This window comes from Coregonus lavaretus (genome assembly GCF_964263955.1).
Source record: "Coregonus lavaretus genome assembly, chromosome: 5".
Taxonomy (NCBI): Eukaryota; Metazoa; Chordata; class Actinopteri; order Salmoniformes; family Salmonidae; genus Coregonus; species Coregonus lavaretus.
In genome coordinates this window covers 11,781,427-11,804,570 of record NC_139992.1, presented here as the reverse complement: position 1 = coordinate 11,804,570, position 23,144 = coordinate 11,781,427, and the positions used below count along the sequence as shown (strand labels likewise).

The following is a 23,144-nucleotide window of genomic DNA, read 5'->3' as shown; positions in this document are numbered from 1 at the left end:
AGATTAGGAGCACACTCTTAAAGGGAAGCAATCAATCAATCAGATTCCAAACTCTCCATGGCCAAGACCAAAGAGCTCTCCAAGGATGTCAGGGACAAGATTGTAGACCTACACAAGGCTGGAATGGGCTACAAGACCATCACCAAGCAGCTTGGTGAGAAGGTGACAACAGTTGAACTGTCAATCTCCCTCGGCCTGGGGCTCCATGCAAGATCTCACCTCGTGGAGTTGCAATGATCATGAGAACGGTGAGGAATCAACCCAGAACAACACGGGAGGATCTTGTCAATGATCTCAAGGCAGCTGGGACCATAGTCACCAAGAAAACAATTGGTAACACACTACGCTGTGAAGGACTGAAATCCTGCACCGCCCACAAGGTCCCCCTGCTCAAGAAAGCACATATACAGGCCTGTCTGAAGTTTGCCAATGAACATCTGAATGATTCAGAGGAGAACTGGGTGAAAGTGTTGTGGTCAGATGAGACCAAAATTGAGCTCTTTGGCATCAACTCAACTCGCCGTGTTTGGAGGAGGAGGAATGCTGCCTATGATCCCAAGAACACCATCCCCACTGTCAAACATGGAGGTGGAAACATTATGCTTTGGGGGTGTTTTTCTGCTAAGGAGACAGGACAACTTCACCGCATCAAAGGGACGATGGACGGGGGCATGTACCGTCAAATCTTGGGTGAGAACCTCCTTCCCTCAGCCAGGGCATTGAAAATGGGTCGTGGATGGGTATTCCAGCATGACAATGACCCAAAACACACGGCCAAGGCAACAAAGGGGTGGCTCAAGAAGAAGCACATTAAGGTCCTGGAGTGGCCTAGCCAGTCTCCAGACCTTAATCCCATAGAAAATCTGTGGAGGGAGCTGAAGTTTCGAGTTGCCAAACGTCAGCCTCGAAACCTTAATGACTTGGAGAAGATCTGCAAAGAGGAGTGGGACAAAATCCCTCCTGAGATGTGTGCAAACCTGATGGCCAACTACAAGAAACGTCTGACCTCTGCGATTGCCAACAAGGGTTTTGCCACCAAGTACTAAGTCATGTTTTGCAGAGGGATCAAATACTTATTTCCCTCATTAAAATGCAAATCAATATATAACATTTTTGACATGCGTTTTTCTCGATTTTTGTTGTTGTTATTCTGTCTCTCACTGTTCAAATAAACCTACCATTAAAATTATAGACTGATCATGTCTTTGTCAGTGGGCAAACGTACAAAATCAGCAGGGGATCAAATACTTTTTTCCCTCACTGTATCTCCCTGGCATATTACATCAATTATGCAGCAGCATAAAATATATTTTTGGACTCACCGTTGTGCTGTGCTCACTTGAACAGGAAACTGGTGTGGCGGTCCTTCTTGTGGGCAATTTTGTTATGAAACTTTGTCATCAAAGTTTGGCATTCTCTGGATTTATGGTGCTTTCAAGACAACTGGGAACTCGAAAAAAATCAAAGCCGAATCATGACGTCAGTGATCTTCAGTCGGAGCTATAGAAAGAGGTACGTGTTCCAGACTTGGAATTCCGAGTTGGATGACCGTTCAAAACGTATTTTCCCAGTTGGAGCTCATTTTCTTCTGAGTTCCCAGTTGTCTTGAACTCACTGAAGTCTGAGATTTCCCAGTTCCGAGTTTCCAGTTTTTTTTGAACACACAGAAGTCATGCTGGATTGACAGCATGGCCAATGTATTCAACCTTTTCTGGTTCATGGTGTTGCGTGTGAATGTTTATTATTTTAAGCTTGGAAAAGAGACCCTTATACTCAGACTTGGACCACACACCCTCTCCACTGAATAGCAGGGGAAGCAAAATAGTGATTGCTTTGCAACGCTTGCAGTCAGCCACTGATTCCTTCCAAACAACTGTTGAATTTGTTGTGTAATGTTTACGTCCAATGGCCGATGAGAACCGATACGTTTTATCTATAATTTATCTTCATATGACAAGGATTGAAAAGGATTTGCCAGTAGATTGTCGACTTGATTCATGATGATGACTGCTTGTCTAGCTTGCTAGCTAAGATTTTGAAAGTATGATTTTGACATGATCAGTCCAATCAAAGCTACGGTAGATATAACGTGATTTGACGTCATTTTATCTGTGGCCAATGACCTTGAGCCTTCTTGGATGGGCACTTCTAATGTAAATACAGTGGGGAGAACAAGTATTTGATACACTGCCGATTTTGCAGGTTTTCCTACTTACAAAGCATGTAGAGGTCTGTAATTTTTATCATAGGTACACTTCAACTGTGAGAGACGGAATCTAAAGCAAAAATCCAGAAAATCACATTGTATGATTTTTAAGTAATTAATTAGCATTTTATTGCATGACATAAGTATTTGATCACCTACCAACCAGTAAGAATTCCAGCTCTCACAGACCTGTTAGTTTTTCTTTAAGAAGCCCTCCTGTTCTCCACTCATTACCTGTATTAACTGCACCTGTTTGAACTCGTTACCTGTATAAAAGACACCTGTCCACACACTCAATCAAACAGACTCCAACCTCTCCACAATGGCCAAGAGCAGAGAGCTGTGTAAGGACATCAGGGATAAAATTGTAGACCTGCACAAGGCTGGGATGGGCTACAGGACAATAGGCAAGCAGCTTGGTGAGAAGGCAACAACTGTTGGCGCAATTATTAGAAAATGGAAGAAGTTCAAGATGACGGTCAATCACCCTCGGTCTGGGGCTCCATGCAAGATCTCACCTCGTGGGGCATCAATGATCATGAGGAAGGTGAGGGATCAGCCCAGAACTACACGGCAGGACCTGGTCAATGACCTGAAGAGAGCTGGGACCACAGTCTCAAAGAAAACCATTAGTAACACACTACGCCGTCATGGATTAAAATCCTGCAGCGCACGCAAGGTCCCCCTGCTCAAGCCAGCGCATTTCCAGGCCCGTCTGAAGTTTGCCAATGACCATCTGGATGATCCAGAGGAGGAATGGGAGAAGGTCATGTGGTCTGATGAGACAAAAATAGAGCTTTTTGGTCTAAACTCCACTCGCCGTGTTTGGAGGAAGAAGAAGGATGAGTACAACCCCAAGAACACCATCCCAACCGTGAAGCATGGAGGTATAAACATCATTCTTTGGGGATGCTTTTCTGCAAAGGGGACAGGACGACTGCACCGTATTGAGGGGAGGATGGATGGGGCCATGTATCGCGAGATCTTGGCCAACAACCTCCTTCCCTCAGTAAGAGCATTGAAGATGGGTCGTGGCTGGGTATTCCAGCATGACAACGACCCTAAACACACAGCCAGGGCAACTAAGGAGTGGCTCCGTAAGAAGCATCTCAAGGTCCTGGAGTGGCCTTGCCAGTCTCCAGACCTGAACCCAATAGAAAATCTTTGGAGGGAGCTGAAAGTCCGTATTGCCCAGCGACAGCCCCGAAACCTGAGGGATCTGGAAAAGGTCCGTATGGAGGAGTGGGCCAAAATCCCTGCTGCAGTGTGTGCAAACCTGGTCAAGACCTACAGGAAACGTATGATCTCTGTAAATGCAAAAACAAAGGTTCCTGTACCAAATATTAAGTTATGCTTTTCTGATGTATCAAATACTTATGTCATGCAATAAAATGCAAATTAATTACTTACAAATCATACAATGTAATTTTCTGGGATTTTTGTTTTAGATTCCGTCTCTCACAGTTGAAGTGTACCTATGATAAAAATTACAGACCTGTACATGCTTTGTAAGTAGGAAAACCTGTAAAATCGGCAGTGTATCAAATACTTGTTCTCCCCACTGTATATGGCAGCACCCAAGGGGGCTTGAACTGCCTAGCTCTCCCTGTTGATTCTGCGGTGACGTATTGTCCCCATGAGTCAATCACGGTGCAACTAGAGAAGATTACCAACCCCTACGCTCTGTATTTTCCTCTGGCTGCCCCTCCACCACAGAAAGCACTGAGCTAGGCTGAAACACCTGCATTTTGGAGCTGCCTTACCCAAGAGAGCGAAAAAGAGACATTGTTTGTAAGCGGCTTTATTAACTCCTAAAAAAAAATTCACATTGTTTGCAAACTGATATGTGACACGTATTAACGCCAAAATAACACGCAAAACAGCCCTGAATGACCTGCCCTGAATGACGGGTCGCCACTTGGTGCATGTCTGTACTGTATTGCCTGAATGACGGGTCGCCACTGGGAGCATGTCTGTACTGTATTGCCTGAATGACGGGTCGCCACTAGGTGCATGTCTTTCTCTGTCAATTGTCATTCCCTGGGCCTGGGTAGAGGCAAAGCTCTGTAGATTAAATCCCCAAACTGTGATGTTATGGTGGCAGCCTGCTAGGTCTTTGTGTCAGATGTCTCCATTGGAGACAGAGATGCTCCATTGGCATGAGATGCAGTGACAGACCCCACAGGTACCAGGTAATTAACACCTGAGTTGGCCTAGTGGCAAGGCTTTGGCTTGGTACACTATTAGAAAAATGGGTTCCAAAAGGGTTCTCCGGCTGTCCCCATAGAATAATCTTTTTTGGTTCCAGGTAGAACCCTTTTTGGTTCCAGGTAGAACTCTTTCGGGTTCCTCTGTGGAAAAGGTTCTATATGGAACCCAAAAGTGTTATACCTGGAACCAAAAGGGTCTACCTGGAACCAAAAGGGGTTCTTCAAAGGGTTCTCCTATGGGGATAGCCAAATAACCTTTTTTGGTTCTTGATAGCACCTTTTTTTCTAAGAGTGTACACCTTCCTGTAAGTTCTTCTTGTCCATTAACAAAGTCAAAACTCTGAAACATTCCCTGTATTTGGCAATGGTCCCTGCTATCCGGAATCCTTGGGACGTCCTGACTCTGACATTACCCCATTGAAGTTGACATTTAAAATGGTTTAAGGTAAGGGTTAAGATTAGGGTTAGGGTTAAGGTTAGGGTTAGGGTTATGGTAAGGTAGGGGTCAGGGTTTAGGGTAGGAACATCCCAAGGATTCTGGATTGCACTAACCATTTGGCAATGTCATTCAAGCGTATTTCCTCTCAGTTGTTGACCAGGACAAGCATGGCTGGCTCCCCTATCTGGATGGAGGACATTATGCTATCACCAAATGACCCAGGTGTGACACACCACAACAAACAGCAGGGGTCGCTGTCCGTGTAACTCAGTGTAACTGCACCCCCATATATAATCTGTCTGTCTTTCTGAACCTCTGCGCATGTTGGCGTCCATGCTAGAAGAGGCCGGTTTAGGTAAACAAGGGTATAGTGGAGGCCAGTGACCCTGCTGGGGGAAAGTGCTGGCGTAGGGCCTTTGTGTTGAAAAGGCCTGTGTTGTTTCAGAGAGCCCTGTGGCTGCTAGCATCAGCACCAAGCGGGACTGGCATGCGCTGGGCCCTTATTGGCAAATATCATGAGTCATCAGCACGGTGGTCCGACCTCTTTGTTAGAAGGTTTAACTGCATGTTGCCTATTGACCACTTTCTATGGTAACGGGGCTGGACTCCTGGCTTACCACATCCCGCGTCACGGACGCACGTAGTCCTACCCCGCTGACCTGACACATCACACACACGCCTCTCTCTACAACCCTCCACCTGAGGCCTACAAACAGAGACAATACATAGGCCTAATACCTTTACTACAAAACGTCATAGTTTCCCTAATAACACCCGATCTCTATCTGAAAGATTTAGTGACATTTTGTGAAGCATTTAGCATTTAATGTTATTGACAGAAAACAACTGTATTGATCAGAAGTCGAGAGGAGTGCTCCCATTGAGTAATTTACTCAATATTTATTTACCCCTGAAATTCGGGTATTAAAGTATTTGGTGAGCAGTTCCAGTAGAGGGGTGTAGAGAGAGTGTCCAGACTGGGAGTCTATGTGCAGTAGGTGCTGGCTCAATGAGAGGATAGAACATCAGAAACAAAGAGAAGAGTGCAATGCTTTGCCAGTCTGATTCTGAAATAAGTCTTGATAGTCTGCAATACGTCTTGATAGTCTGCAATACGTCTTGATAGTCTGCAATAAGTCTTGATAATCTGCAATAAGTCTTGATAGTCTGCAATAAGTCTTGATAGTCTGCAAAAAGTATTGATAGTCTGCAATAAGTCTTGATAGTCTGCAATAAGTCTTGATAGTCTGCCATAAGTGTTGATTGTCTATTTTTGACTTACCACTTATTTTTCTTAAAACAGCATTGTTGGTTAAGGGCTTGTAAGCAAGCATTTCACTGTAAGGTCTACACCTGTTGTATTCGGCGCATGTGGCAAATACGATTTGATTTGATGGTCTGCAATACGTTTTGATAGTCTGCAACAAATATTGATGGTACGCAACAAATCTGCAAAAAGTTTTGACGGCCTGTGATGAGTCTTGATAGCCTGCAATAAGTGTTGATAGTCTGTGATAAGTCTTGATTGTCTGCAATAAGTATTGATTGTCTGCAAGGAGTTTCATAGTCTGCAATAAGTCTTGTTAGTCTGACTGCAATAAGTAATGATAGTTGCAGCATCCAGTGTTTGCATGACTGAAGTTAATTGAATTGACTACTTTCCAACCCATTAAAGTAATTAAAATTAATGTAATGAAATATACCCCTTGATTTAGAAGAATGATGTATTTTGCATCATATGATGCAAAATGCATCATAAGGGGATAATGTCTGTATTTTGAAAGTAATATCTTGAAAACTTTATTGCTGACAAGCAAAACATTTTGGGACTATGACAACAATGGACTACAAAAAAAAAAAATACCAAAAGAAAGACAGAGGGCCATCTATCATTTGAACACAATGTTTTAACTTTATTAATAAATGTGAAATAACAGTTATGATTATAAACAAGCATGTAGTGAGGCAACTCTAAAAGTTCTGAACGCGATGGATGGACCCCACATTAGAGTGCATTGTGTTCCACTCGGTGAAGCGGCAGTACTCTGCCCTCTCCAGCAGGTGCTGGCGGCTGTGGTAGATGGGGTGCTCGTAGAACACCCAGGCGCCGTCCATCACGTTGCAGGAGTGCACCTTGCAGTGACGCCAGCGCTCGGTGAGGTTAGGGTTGTCTTCGCTGAACTCCATCATCTGACCGGCAAAGTCAGGACGCTCGTAGAGGCGGATCCTGAACATGCCAGAGGCCTGGAACACAAAGAGGGAACAAAGACAGGGTCTATACCCATGCTCATAACTTTTTAACTGTTTTAAGGCATTGCATATCTGATTCCAGACCTGTGCTGTGAGATTTCACATTAGGATTCACGTAATCAGTAATCAACTAGGCTAATACTCAACTACAGCGTGAATCAAAAAGTTACATCTGCATATTAGTAGGTTTTTTGTTATGTTTTCTTCCAATACCTGGTCACTGGTTTTGATTGAATGCAATACAGCATATTCAGGTAATTTGGTTGTACAATATGATTGATGAGATAGCGGGTAGAGCTATTGGGAAAGCTATTGTGGAAAATGCTGGGTGGAGATATGCAAGGTTTGGTCCCACATGATGTGGCTCCTGAGCAGTGGCAGTTATTTTACACAGAAATGTATATGGGGAAGACATTTGGCTCTCTTTCTCCAAGAAGCATCCTCCACAGCTCTAACATACAGCAACTCTGTGTGTTTTCTAGGTTTTGAGTTGTGTGAACTTGAAGTCAGTCACACTAAATGCCTTTACACCTGAGCAAAGGGGTCAAGGATCTGACCATGTATAAGCTCAGCATTGGGCAAGCATCTAAATGACAATCGCACAATGCACAACTTCAATCAATGTTCAATATAACTGTTTATTAAAGATTTATAAGCTAATAATTAACTTATTTGAAACTACAGATAAACCCTTTATAAATCCTTCAACACTTTAACACTTCAACATACATTTTTACACTTGTAAAGTGTTTCTAGTAAAAGTCTGTTTTTGTAAAAGTCAATGCCCTACTGTTTTATATATCTGCCAATGTCTTAATTAGGCCACTTATGCCCAACTTCATATTTGCTTACACTTAATAATCATTTCTACCCATGCATATTGCATATTTCAATCAGGATTTCAAACTCTCTGAAGTAAAGTACTTGGATACCTAAATGGACATTTCAAGTTTCCAGTTTTAATGTCACATGCACAAGTACAGTGAAATGCCTTTCTTGCATGCTCCAAACCCAACAATGCAGTAAAGAATATCAATGTAGCACTAAAAATAACATAAGGTAGAACAAAAACACACGAGAAATTAAAATAAGAAATAAGAAGAACACGAGAAAGTAGGAAGCTACAGTGAGGGAAAAAATAATTTGATCCCCTGCTGATTTTCTACGTTTGCCCACTGACAAAGAAATGATCAGTGTATAATTTTAATGGTAGGTTTATTTGAACAGTGAGAGACAGAATAACAACAACAAATTCCAGAAAAACGCATGTCAAAAATGTTAGAAATTGATTTGCATTTTAATGAGAGAAATAAGTATTTGACCCCCTCTCAATCAGAAAGGTTTCTGGCTCCCAGGTGTCTTTTATACAGGTAACGAGCTGAGATTAGGAGCACACTCTTAAAGGGAGTGCTCCTAATCTCAGCATGTTACCTGTATAAAAGACACCTGTCCACAGAAGCAATCAATCAATCAGATTCCAAACTCTCCACCATGGCCAAGACCAAAGAGCTCTCCAAGGATGTCAGGGACAAGATTGTAGACCTACACAAGGCTACAAGACCATCGCCAAGCAGCTTGGTGAGAAGGTGACAACAGTTGGTGTGATTATTCGCAAATGGAAGAAACACATAACAACTGTCAATCTCCCTCGGCCCGGGGCTCCATGCAAGATCTCACCTCGTGGAGTTGCAATGATCATGAGAACGGTGAGGAATCAGCCCAGAACTACACAGGAGGATATTGTCAATGATCTCAAGGCAGCTGGGACCATAGTCACCAAGAAAACAATTGGTAACACACTACGCCGTGAAGGACTGAAATCCTGCAGCGCCCGCAAGGTCCCCCTGCTCAAGAAAGCACATGTACAGGCCGTCTGAAGTTTGCCAATGAACATCTGAATGATTCAGAGGAGAACTGGGTGAAAGTGTTGTGGTCAGATGAGACCAAAATTGAGCTATTTGGCATCAACTCAACTCGCCGTGTTTGGAGGAGGAGGAATGCTGCCTATGACCCCAAGAACACCATCCCCACCGTCAAACATGGAGGTGGAAACATTTTGCTTTGGGGGTGTTTTTCTGCTAAGGGGACAGGACAACTTCACCGCATCAAAGGGATGATGGACGGGGCCTAGCCAGTCTCCAGACCTTAATCCCATAGAAAATCTGTGGAGTGAGCTGAAGGTGCGAGTTGCCAAACGTCAGGCTCGAAACCTTAATGACTTGGAGAAGATCTGCAAAGAGGAGTGGGACAAAATCCCTCCTGAGATGTGTGCAAACCTGGTGGCCAACTACAAGAAACATCTGACCTCTGTGATTGCCAACAAGGGTTTTGCCACCAAGTACTAAGTCATGTTTTGCAGAGGGGTCAAATACTTATTTCCCTCACTAAAATGCAAATCAATTTAGAACATTTTTGACATGCGTTTTTCTGGATATTTTTGTTGTTTTTCTGTCTCTCACTGTTCAAATAAACCTACCATTACAATTATAGACTGATCATGTCTTTGTCAGTGGGCAAACGTACAAAATCAGCAGGGGATCTAATACTTTTTTTCCCTCACTGTATATACAGGGTCAGTTATAATACCATATTTACAATGTGCAGGGATACTGGAGTGATAGAGGTAGATACAGTATGTTTAGGGGTAAGGTGACTAGGCATCAGGATATATGATAAACAGTGTAGCAGCAGCGTAAATGATGATTGTATGTGTGTGTGTGTGTGTGTGTGTGTGTGTGTGTGTGTGTGTGTGTGTGTGTGTGTGTGTGTGTGTGTGTGTGTGTGTGTGTGTGTGTGTGTGTGTGTGTGTGTGTGTGTGTGTGTGTGTGTGTGTGTGTGTGTGTGTGTGTGTGTGTGTGTGTGTGTGTGCAGTCAGTAAAACTGTGTGTGCATGCTATGTGAGTGTTGGAGTCAGTGGAGGCTCTTCAGAGGAGGAAGGGGAGGACCAACCTCCTCAGTGAATTTAATAAAAATCTAAATAGTGAAACATTAAAAAAGTTATCCTTTTTACATAAAACTATACTAAATGAATCGTACTACACCGGCTCCGATGCTCGTCGGATGTGGCAGGGCTTGAAAACTATTACAGACTACAAAGGGAAGCACCGCCGCGAGCTGCCCAGTGACACAAGCCTACCAGACGAGCTAAATCACTTCTATGCTCGCTTCGAGGCAAGCAAACTGAAGCATGCATGAGAGCATCAGCTGTTCCGTATGACTATGTGATCACACTCTCCGTAGCCAATGTGAGTAAGACTTTTAAGCAGGTCAACATTCACAAGGCCGCAGGGCCAGACGGATTGCCAGGACGTGTACTCCGAGCATGCGCTGACCAACTGGCAAGTGTCTTCACTGACATTTTCAACATGTCCTTGACTGAGTCTGTAATACCAACATGTTTCAAGCAGACCACCATAGTCCCTGTGCCCAAGAACACTAAGGTAACCTGCCTAAATGCCTTCCGACCCGTAGCACTGACGTCTGTAGCCATGAAGTGCTTTGAAAGGATGGTCATGGCTCACATCAACACCATTATCCCAGAAACCCTAGACCCACTCCAATTTGCATACCGCTCCAACAGATCCACAGATGATGCAATCTATATTGCACTCCACACTGTCCTTTCCCACCTGGACAAGAGGAACACTTACGTGAGAATGCTATTCATTGACTACAGCTCAGCGTTCAACACCATAGTGCCCTCAAAGCTCATTACTAAGCTAAGGACCCTGGGACTAAACTCCTCCCTCTGCAACTGGATCCTGGACTTCCTGACGGGCCGCCCCCAGGTGGTAAGGGTAGGAAACAACACATCTGCCACACTGATCTTCAACACAGGAACCCCTTAGGGGTGCGTGCTGAGTCCCCTACTGTACTCCCTATTCACCCATGACTGCATGGCCAGGCACGACTCCAACACCATCATTAAGTTTGCCGACGACGCAACAGTGGTAGGTCTGATCACCGACAACGATGAGACAGCCTATAGGGAGGAGGTCAGAGACCTGACCGTGTGGTGCCAGGATAACAACCTCTCCCTCAACGTGATCAAGGCAAAGGAGATGATTGTTGACTACAGGGAAAAAAAGAGGACTGAGCACGCCCCCATTCTCATCGACGGGGCTGTAGTGGAACAGGTTGAGAGCTTCAAGTTCCTTGTTGTCCACATCACCAACAAACTATCATGGTCCAAACACACCAAGACAGTCGTGAAGAGGGCACGACAAAGCCTATTCCCCCTCAGGAGACCGAAAAGATTTTGCGATGGGTCCTCAGATCCTCAAAAAGTTCTAGAGCTGCACCATCGAGAGCATCCTGACAGGTTGCATCACCGCCTTGTATGACAACTGCTCGGCCTCCGACCGCAAGGCACTACAGAGGGTAGTGCATACAGCCCTGTACCTCACTGGGGCCAAGCTTCCTGCCATCCAGGACCTCTATACCAGGCGGTGTCAGAGGAAGGCCCTAAAAATGGTCAAAGGCTCCAGCCACCCTAGTCATAGACTGTTCTCTCTGCTACCACACGGCAAGCGTTACCGGAGCGACAAGTCTAGGTCCAAAAGGCTTCTTAACAGCTTCTACCCCAAAGCCATAAGACTCCTGAACACCTAATCATGGCTACCCAGACTATTTGCATTTCTCTGTAAGGTCTACACCTGTTGTATTTGGCGCATGTGGCAAATAACATTTCATTTGATTTGATGTCACCAAATAATTGATTAAAACACACTGTTTTGCAATGAAGGTCTACAGTAGCCTCAGCAGAACTAACTCTGTAGGGTAGCACCATGGTGTGGCCGGAGGACATCTAGCTTCTGTCCTCCTCTGCGTACATTGACTTCAATACAAAACCTAGGAGGCTCATGGTTCTCACCCCCTTCCATTGACTTACACAGTAATTATGACAACTTCCGGAGGACGTCCTCCAACCTATCAGAGCTTTTGCAGCATGAACTGACATGTTGTCCACCCAATCAATGGATCAGAGAATGAATCTTGTACTGAAAGCATAAACTACAGCTAGCTAGCACTGCAGTGCATAAAATGTGGTGAGTAGTTGAACAAATTCATTTCTTCCAAAATTAAGAAGAGAGAGAGAGAGAGAGAGAGAGATACTCAAACACCCATCTCAAACAGAGAGGGGCAGCTGATGTGTTGTGCACTGAAGTCAACAAGCAAAGGGAAAAGGTGAGAGGTGGAGAACGCGTAGATATAGTTGCGAGAAGGAATTCCATATACAACGAGCGAAGTGATCATGCTGTTTTTATGTGGCTGCTATGAAAGTGAACTGTTTGCGTGTGATCAGGGGTGTATTCATTCCACTGATTCTGTTGAAAAACAGTTGGACTAATGATTCCACCCTAGATCAGCTAGATGCAGGCAAGCGTGTGCAAGGTGGGATTGAATGTGTCACCATCTGTCACCTTGATTACTCAAAATTCTCTAGACCTGTACACCTACGTTGTAAACTTTAATTCATAGGCTAGGTTGTAGCAACCTCATGATAGGTACAGAGAAGATTTGAGTATCATTTAGTACCTTTCGATGTTACATTGAGCTGGGTGAATGGAATATGAATGATAGTCATCCAATATGCTATAATATAGAAATAAGACCATGCTCATAAAGAAAAGTAATAATCTTCCCTCATCTTAAACGGCACCAACCACCACTGGTTGGAGTGTCAGTGTGGGTGAGTGAGTGTGCATGGAGAGTGCAAAAATAAAATACAAGGGGCAACTCAGATAGTCCATGTAGCCATTCTGTTTGCTCTTTAGCAGAGGGAACAGTCTATGGCCTGGGCAGTGGAGTCTTTAACGATTTTCTGGGCCTTCCTTTCACACCGGCAGATATAGAGGTCCTGGATGGCAGGGAGCTCGGCCCCAGTGATATACTGGGCTGTCCGCACCACCCTCTGTAGCGCCATGCGATCAAGGGCGGTGCTGTAGCTATGCCAAGCAGTGATGCAGCCAGTCAAGATGCTCTCAATGGTGCAGCTGTATAACTTTTTTCGGATTTGAGGGCCCATGATGACAAACCTTTTCAACTTCCTGAGGGGAAAGAGGCACTGTCTCGCCTTCTTCACGACTGTGCATGTGTGAGTGGACCATTTTAAGTCCTTAGTCATTTGGACACAGAGGAACTTGAAGCGCTTGACCTGCTCCACTCGACCCGGATCCCAAAGGCAACACAACTAGTGTATTTTGGTTGTCAAAGAGGTAAATTAGAACAGTATGAAAGGGTGCCATCCCATGAAATTCCTTAGCAGGAATTTCTCGTCAGAAGCTAGCCACTTATTTTATAGAACTAAAAGCTACAACCCCCCAAGGCAAGGACAATATTTCAGGAAGATAGAAGACTCTTATTTTGTGTTTATGTAAGAATTCTTTATTACATTGCTGTGTGCATGAACTGTTGACTTTTTTGAGTGGAAGCAGGAAGGATGTTTAAATGCTGTGCCTAGATATGTGGTCAAGATATTCAAGTCAACTAGGCTAAGTAAAAATAAGTATTGTGCAGATATACTTTTGTAGTTGTTACTTGTGCAGATATCCTTGTGTACTTGTTTTTTTTAAGGGGGTAGATCAGCTTTAATATTGCAGATAGATTGTAACTTCCATCAATGTAATTGTCTGCATCACTTCCAATCCCCCATATGTTTTTTTCTCTCGCAAATATATATATATACCAAGCCACCAGCCCTCCAAGATCCCCCCCCCCCCCCCCCACAGTTCCAGAGAGCTGCCCCTCAACCATCCGAGACCCCCCCCCCCCCCCCCCCCCCCCCATTCCCACCCCGAAGACCCCCCCTCCCCCACCCTCTATCTTTAGCTATTGGTTAAGTTATTCATTTTATTTGCACTGATTTACAAAATTGATATAGACAGATCCAGGATCAACATAGCTTAATGACGATCCAGGATCAACACAGCTTAATGATGATCCAGGATCAACACAGCTTAATGACGATCCAGGATCAATACAGCTAAATGACGATCCAGGATCAACACAGCTTAATGACAATTCAGGATCAATACAGCTAAATGACGATCCAGGATCAACACAGCTTAATGACGATCCAGGATCAACACAGCTAAATGACAATTCAGGATCAACACAGCTAAATGACGATCCAGGATCAACACAGCTAAATGACAATTCAGGATCAACACAGCTAAATGACGATCCAGGATCAACACAGCTAAATGACAATTCAGGATCAACACAGCTAAATTAAGAACCAGGAGTTAGATCAAAGTTAACTTGTTTCACAGTCAGAACATTGGAATATGATCCTGGATGAAGCAGTAATAATCATTGTAGTACATCACATGTAACATGTAAACTGTCACAGTGACTGTCACAGTGACTTATGTATTCATCCGACATAAATGACTTAAGCCGTTGTATTGCAAATTCCTTGTTTCTAGACTTGAATATTAGATGTGGTGTGTGTTTGTTGTTTAGATACAGGTAACTGCCAAAATAGTGGAAACACTTGATTAAATGAGTGAAACAAAGTATATTGAAAGCAGGTGCTTTCATACAGGTGTGGTTCCTGAGTTAATTGAGCAATTAACATCCAATCATGCTTAGGGTCATGCATAGAAATGCTGGACAAGCCATTATTTTTGTAAATATCTTGGCTACCATGGCTATGCCCCCATAGGATGACAATGCCCCCATCCACAGGACACGAGTGGTCACTGAATGGTTTGATGAGCATGAAAACAATGTAAACAATATGCCATGGCTGTCTCAGTCACCAGATCTCAACCCAATTGAACACTTATGGGAGATTCTGGAGAGGCGCTTGAGACAGCGTTTTCCACCACCATCAACAAAACACCAAATTATGACATTTCTTGTGGAAGAATGGTGTTGCATTCCTCCAATAGTGTTCCAGACACTTGTAGAATATATGCCAAGATGCATTGAAGCTGTTCTGGTTCATGGTGGCCCAACACCCTATTAAGACACTTTATGTTGGTGTTTCCTTTATTTTGGCAGTTACTTGTACATTCCTTTGTTCAGAGACTTTCCTTCTTAATCCTATTCTTGCTGAATTGTGTTGTGTGCTGTGATGATATGGTATTCTAGGTCTATGAGTGGTACAGTAACATTCTGATTCATTGTAATGTGTCTTGAATTTAAACATGTAAGGGTCTTCTGTTATCATCCAACTTTTCTTTCAGACTTTTTTTGAAACCGTGTGTCTGCTGTGCCTGTCTCATATACTCTACATCAGGGTTGCCCAACCCGGTTCCTGGAGAGCTACCCTCCTGTAGGTTTTCGCTCCAACCCCAGGTGTTACTAACCTGATTAATCTTATCAACCTGCTAATTATTAGAATCAGGTGTACTAGATTAGGGTTGGAGCAAAAACCTACTGGACGGCAGCTCTCCAGGAACAATCAATCAATCAATCAATCAAATTGTATTTATAATGCCCATCTGCAAGCAATGCAGATGTAGAAGCACGGTTGGGCAGTCCTGCTCTACATGTTGAACTGGCTTTTTAATTGTGTGACACTGTACTATGTGACAAACTGTATTTGAGTGTTCATTTGTATGGGTAACCTGTATAGAATTGTGTAAATACTTATTTCCTTGGAGTGCAATAAAGGATTATATTTTATTCTATTCGGTTTTTATCTATTCTACAGTTGATGAAATACTGGTAAAGAAAACTGAGTGAGTAGATCTACTGGTGTTGACGTACGTGTGCCCTGTGGTGATTCCCATGTCAAAGTAATGAAGACAACAGCGTGTGTGCGGATTAGACAGGGTTTTATTTGTTGGACTGCAACACTCTCACACAGAGGTGAGTGTCATAAGAACGGCAGAGAGGTTTCTGGGAAAGGGAGTTGTCGTAGGGTTCTAGAACTAGAACACTAGGGGTCTTAGGGTTCTAGAACTCTGTGATCCTGCGGAAGGAGCCCACGACAGGGGAGGTGGCGCCCCAGTCCGTGAAGTTACGGTACTCTCCGCGCTCCAGGAAGTACTGCTGCCCCCTGTAGTTGGGCAGCTCATAGAAGACCCAGGCACCATCCATCACCACAGCAGAGTGGAATTCACGGAACTTGAAGGCTTCGTGGACCGATGGGCAGTCCTCGCTCCACTCTGCCATCTGGCCAGCTAAATCTGGACTGTCATAGAACCTGATCTTGTAGGAATTTCCATAGATCTGCAAAATAAATACAATCAAAAATACATAAATGCCAGTATCCCTAATTATTCATGTCAAAGTAATCACTTTAATTATTGGAATTGCCATTAATCTGTATGCCCTTAACAATATTAGGCCTTTGGAATGCCTCTTTAAATGGGTTTCTTGGCTGTTGTCCTGGTTTCCTTCAACAATTGATGTGCATGGGCCTGGACGTGAGGCAAACTGCTGCCAAAACATGAGCTTTTTATCTCTCCTTATTGTCTGTTGGCTTCTGACTGATCATTGCCTGGTTGGTGCACCCTGGGGCATTTCATTCACTGCCCTGCATCCAAACCTGGTCAGACATATTTTAACATCCTAATTGCCAAACCCAAATAGTGTAATATAAATTACAAGTTTAGTGATGTCTCTCTGATGTAAAATGTACAACATTTAAGATCGGGAAAAGATCTGTCAAAAAGCAAAACATTCTGGAAATATAGCAAATCAAGAAACAGCACAGATTATCAAATTCTTGCCTCAAGTGGTCTGTATCTATCTACTGACACAAAGAAATGCCCGATCCATCAGTGCCATCTTCAAACTCAACAATAAAGTTAGTAGGCTTACAGTTTGTAGCCTACTGTTGGTAGGAAGGCTTACGCTTTTAATAGAGCGACAGGATCTGATGCTGTCATTGAAGCCCATCCACTGCTGGTGGTCAGGGTACTCCCCAGGGGTCAGCACGTACTGGTAGCCTGCGTAGTTGGGGCGCTCGTACAGCACCCAGCAGCCGCTCTCCACCCTGATGGAGTTACAGCGGCTGAAGTAGGAGTGCAGATCTGGGCAGTCGCTGTTGCACTCATAACTACGACCTTGGAAATTCTTATCCTCAAAGAATACGATCTGGAAGAGAGAGAGAGAGAGAGAGAGAGAGAGAGAGAGTGAGAGAGACAGAAAAGCCTGGTAAGATACAAGCCATAAGTTTCATATAGTACTTCTTCCAATCTGTGGCTGTCATGATTGCTCTTCTGGCGAAGCAGCAATGCTGCAATACATACAATGCTGCTTGAAGTTACAGAAGTTACAAAAATCAAATCAAAGTAAAATTTAACTTCTGATTTCAGTGGTCGAAGTAAGGCAGATTATTATAAAACTAAAAGAATAAACTTTTTCTGTAAAGTTTTTCATACAAGTTTTAAATGTATTCTATGATATTGTCTAAGTAATCCAAAGACTCGTCTTACCTTTCCCATTTTTTTATTGTTATTGTTCACCTCCCACTCACCAGCAGCACTGCCGACGTTTATATCCAAATTCAGAATGTGCCGACAAGGGAAAGCCTTTGTTAACTAAATTAGCCTGATTTGCATATCAGCAAAATGGTTTGTTCAAGTTTGATTTCCCTTTGTCCCAATGTAATGGCTCTGTATCAAAGAATTGCCAGAACTGTGATGTGAAAGTTATAAAGGCCAACTCTACCAACCTATCCTCTAAATGCATTATACGGATTGCTTTCAATCAGTCTGCTCTCATGGAACCTTTATTGGTTTCTATTGGCATCTAGTATTGTGTGATCTTTAATAGTTTTTTGGGGGGGGGATTTCATTTTGTCTTGAGCATGATGTTCAGGAACTGTCTTGTTTTGCAACTGTCTCGTCTCAAGTTGTAGAACTGTCTCGTCTCATTGTCTGAAGTTGTAGAACTGTCTCGTCTCATTGTCTGAAGTTGTAGAACTGTCTCGTCTCATCGTCTGTAGTTGTAGAAGTTGTGTAAAAAAAGGTGTAAGGTGATAACTTTTGACCTGACGAAGATCCGTTTCGGATCGAAACGTAGTCAATAAAGCGGTGAATTGGGAGCTTAAAGAGTGTGCGGGCCTTTCTGTTCTTTAAGGGGATAGCTTTTGACCTGACGAAGATCTGTTTCGGATCGAAACGTAGTCAATAAAATGGTGAATTAGGAGCTTAAAGAGTGTGCAGGCCATTCTGTTCTTTAAGGGGATAGCTTTTGACCTGACGAAGATCTGTTTCGGATCGAAACGTAGTCAATAAAGTGGTGAATTAGGAGCTTAAAGAGTGTGCAGGCTTTTCTGTTCTTTAAGGGGATAACGCCTTATTTATTTGAAGGGGCACCACTTGTTCGTTAGTCAGTGGGAAACTATAATTAGTTATTATTATTATTATTATTATTATTATTATTATAATTATAACTACAATTAATGTATCTTTCTGAAGGCAAGTAAGTTGTTAATGACAAGACAATGCATATCTCAGAGGCCAGTATAATTTATAAACAAATACGTTTTTTTTTAAATAGGAACATCAAGATAAAGCAATGGATTTTACAGGATGATTGATTTATGGATTTGGCAAAATTATATGATATGGTTACAGACACAGCATCCCAAGGGGAAAAGGGAATCAGATGGCCCAAAAGTGTCAGGCGAGCAATTATTCGAATAATTATACGACGGAACAAGGCAAGAATGTCTAGCAGAAAGATAGCCTAATACAGAGGTACACACAGATTGTACACGCTCAAACCAATCAGGGATCTTAGGGATGAGAAGACAACATTGAATGCGCTTGAAAATTCTGTAGCAATCTCGGGTCGAGATCCAAATGGGTCCTTTCATGCACAAAGGAAAACTGTCTTTGATCAATAATCCATGGTTGATATTTGATCTTCGTCCACTGAGATCGAGACGAAATCAATCTCGATGCGAGATCAAAGGACTAGTGAAACGGAAGTTGGGTTGCAATGCTCTAGCCCAAAGTTCTATGTGTGCTACAGAGGTCGTTCAGGAGGGAGTCCCCCTTGGGGACCAGGACAGTTTCTGAAGGACATGAATTACGTCATTCACAGTATTTTATAGTTTTCCAGGGAGGGTTTGACTGTCAGTCTACTCAACCTCTGATTGGCCGAGCTTCAGATCAGTCCTTCCAAGTAGAGTCCAGGTGTGAAAGGAGGTGTGGTTGAGTTAGGGCCTGTTCATAACAAAATATGTCCATAACTGTCTTTACCTTCTTTGTGCAATCACAAAACCTGTTTCAATGTTCATGTCATTTCCTTGTGGATCCGTACATACCAAATTGACATAGTAATAACTTCAAGTTGATGATAGCTAGCCATTATCTGAAATTCATTACACAAAGCATAGTGAAAGACATAGCATAATTACACAATCATTACTTTGTTAGGTTGGATATCAGAAATATCCTCTATGTGTCCTTTGGGAGGGAGAATTTAAGCGAATTTAAGGTTTTGTAAGTCCAGTGTGTTTCACTGTAGCAGTCTGGTCCCTTGGTTTCATCCATGGCCAACACTCTGCACCATCTCTTTGTTGTGCAAAAGTCCTCTGTAGCTCAGCTGGTAGAGCACGGCGCTTGTAACGCCATGGTAGTGGGTTCGAACCCCGGGACCACCCATACACAAAAATGTATGCACGCATGACTGTAAGTCGCTTTGGATAAAAGCGTCTGCTAAATGGCATATTATTATTATTATTATTATAGAGGGCCTTCCCATTGACAGAGGACCATGTGCTGCAGCCTACACCATGGCTAGTTCCTTTGTTATTAAATGGTGGCCATTTAACAGTAGTCAGTAATCTGATTTTTAAAAGGAGGAAGATGAGGAAGAAGGGTTTCTTCTCAACTGGGTGTCATCCTGGATGAGGTGAAGCCATTGAAGAAGAATGGAAATCTTCCTCCCCCATGAAGAGCTGTCTCCTTCTTTGACTGTTGGTTGGCCTTCCCCATCTTGGTGTCGACTGTAGATTGGAAGGTGTAGATTGGGAGAAGAAGGTGTCCTTCCTAGTCAGACAGTGTGGGCGAGAGTGCAGTGGAGGGCGACTCTGTGCTAAGATCAGTGGTGTGGCGTGAAGTCGCTACAGCTGTAACAACTGAACTTTCATCCCAATAGTAGTTATCGAGTCATAATTTAGTAGTGATTGATGTGATCCTTTTGTGACTTTCGATGTGCTCTTAATTTACAGTAGATACAGAGGAATGAGCATGGCAATGGACTGTTAACAAAACTGCCTGAAATGATTGATGACACAACATTAACTCTGAACAAGGATATTTTCTCAGGTTGCAAGTGTGACCACTATGACTTAGTTTCTTAAATCTTTCAATGAATGTCTCAATCGGATCTTGAACAAGTATTGATATATTTCAAGAATGACAAAGGAACTCCTCTGTGGGCTCTGTGCAGTCAGAGTAGAGAGTTCCTGGATGATTATATAGGGACTTTGTGACTCTGTTCTATAACAAAATGAAACCTTAGATTAGATTAATTAACCCTGGATCTAAGGCTGTATTACTCCATTGAGTATTTGTAATCAAACAATGTATAGCCTCAACATGTTTAAAACTGTCGTACCTATCTCATGGACTTTTTCATCCATACAGTGGCTTGCGAAAGTATTCACCCCCCTTGGTATTTTTCCTAGTTTGTTGCCTTACAACCTGGAATTAAAATGGATTTTTGGGGGGTTTGTATCATTTCATTTACACAACATGCCTACCACTTTGAAGATGCAAAATATGTTTTATTATGAAACAAACAAGAAATAAGACAAAAAAGACAAAAAGGTTTCCCTCAAGAATTTCCCTGTATTTAGCGCCATCCATCATTCCTTCAATTCTGACCAGTTTCCCAGTCCCTGCTGATGAAAAACATCCCCACAGCATGATGCTGCCACAACCATGCTTCACTGTGTGGATGGTGTTCTCGGAGTGATGAGAGGTGTTGGGTTTGCGCCAGACATAGCGTTTTCCTTGATGGCCAAAAAGCTAAATTTTAGTCTCATCTGACCAGAGTACCTTCTTCCATATGTTTGGGGAGTCTCCCACATGCCTTTTGGCGAACACCAAACGTGTTTGCTTATTTTTGTCTTTAAGCAATGACTTTTTTCTGGCCACTCTTCCGTAAAGCCCAGCTATGTGGAGTGTACGGCTTAAAGTGGTCCTATGGACAGATACTCCAATCTCTGCTGTGGAGCTTTGCAGCTCCTTCAGGGTTATCTTTGGTGTCTTTGTTGCCTCTCTGATAAATGCCCTCCTTGCCTGGTCCGTGTGTTTTGGTGGGCAGCCCTCTCTTGGCAGGTTTGTTGTGGTGCCATATTCTTTCAATTTTTTAATAATGGATTTAATGGTGCTCCGTGGGATGTTCAAAGTTTCTGATATTTTTTTATAACCCAACCCTGATCTGTACTTCTCCACAACTTTGTCCCTGACCTGTTTGGAGAGCTCCTTGGTATTCATGGTGCCACTTGCTTGGTGGTGCCACTTGCTTGGTGGTGCCCCTTGCTTAGTGGTGTTGCAGACTCTGGGGCCTTTCAGAACAGGTGTATATATACTGAGATCATGTGACAGATCATGTGACACTTAGATTGCACACAGGTGGACTTTATTTAACTAATTAGGTGACTTCTGAAGGTAATTGGTTGCACCAGATCTTATTTAGGGGCTTCATAGCAAAGGGGGTGAATACATATGCACACACCACTTTTCCGTTATTTTTATTTTAGAATTTTTTGAAACAGGTTATTTTTTCCATTCCACTTCACCAATTTGGACTATTTTGTGTATGTCCATTACATGAAATCCAAATAAAAATCCATTTAAATTACAGGTTGTAATGCAACAAAATAGGAAAAACACCAAGGGGGATGAATACTTTTGCAAGGCACTGTATCTCTCTATGAATTTGAGTGGTTCCATTTCCCCCTTGCATGATTCAATTTATTTTTCAACAATTAACACCAGTGTAGAGTGAATGCAACAATAAACAGTGTTGCCAGTGTTATTTACAGTTACAGAAACATAAACATTAACTCTGTGTGGTATGGCACAATCAAATTAAATTTTATTGGTCACACAAATTTTTTGCAGACGTTATTGCGGGTGTAGAGAAATGCTTGTGTTCCTAGCTCCAACAGTGCAGTAGCGTCTAACAATTCACAACAATACACACAAATCTAAAAGTGAAATAATCGATTTAAGAAATATATAAATATTAGGATGAGCAATGTTGAGGTGGCATTGACTAAAATACAGTAGAACAGAATACAGTATATAGACACTTTTGAGTGTTACATATAACACTAAGTGTTAATTTAGTTTTGAGGTAGCCTAGCAGTTAAGACTGTTTGGCCAATAACTGAAAGATTGCTGGTTTGAATCCCTAAGCTGACTAAGTGAAAAATCTGTTGATGTGCCCTTGAGCAAGGTACTTAACCCTAATTTGCTCCAGGGGTGCTGTACCACTATGGCTGACCCTGTAAAACAACTCATTTCACTGCACCTATCCGGTGCATGTGACAATGAAACATGTATAGAGTTGCTCTGGATAAGAGTGTCTGCTAAATGATTTTGCTATGTGGGTCACCTGCAAGGCAGTGTTACTCCAGGGAGCCAACGGAAGTCTTTAGGTCTCAGGCAAAAATCAATCAATGATTGAACCTGGGTCTCCTGAGCACCACAGGAGTGCGCCTAAGCTTAGGTACTTCAATAAATCGACATAAAACAACAATTTTGTTAAAGCTGCAATATGTAACTTTTTGGGCAACCTGACCAAATTCACATGGAAATGTTAGTTATACTGTAGATATGTCATTCTCATTGAAAGCAAGTCTAAGAAGTGGTAGATCTGTTCTATGTGCGATATTTCTATGCTTCCCTTTCTTTAGTTTCGTTTTTGAGTCTTTGACTTTCGGTTTTGTACATCAGCTTCAAACAACTGAAAATAGAATATTTTTGGTTTATGCAAAATATATTTCACAAAGGTTTAGATATTACAATGATTCTCTACACTATACTTGCTTGTTTTGTCACATAAACTGAAATTAGGTAAACTACTAGAATTTCAGCAACCAGGAAAT

At 42.7% G+C, this 23,144-nt stretch overlaps 1 protein-coding gene across 1 annotated transcript; it reads right to left on the bottom strand.

Annotated features, from left to right (window-relative positions):
* Positions 1–6,826: 6,826 nt before the first annotated feature.
* On the bottom strand, positions 6,827–17,511 carry LOC311128810 (gamma-crystallin M2-like; the record flags this gene model as incomplete). Its single annotated transcript, XM_084161041.1, has 3 exons — positions 6,827–7,099; positions 16,919–17,161; positions 17,503–17,511. The coding sequence occupies 3 exons, from the start codon at positions 17,509–17,511 to the stop codon at positions 6,827–6,829; spliced, it is 525 nt and encodes a 174-aa protein (XP_084017167.1).
* Between the last annotated feature and the right edge of the window lie 5,633 nt (positions 17,512–23,144).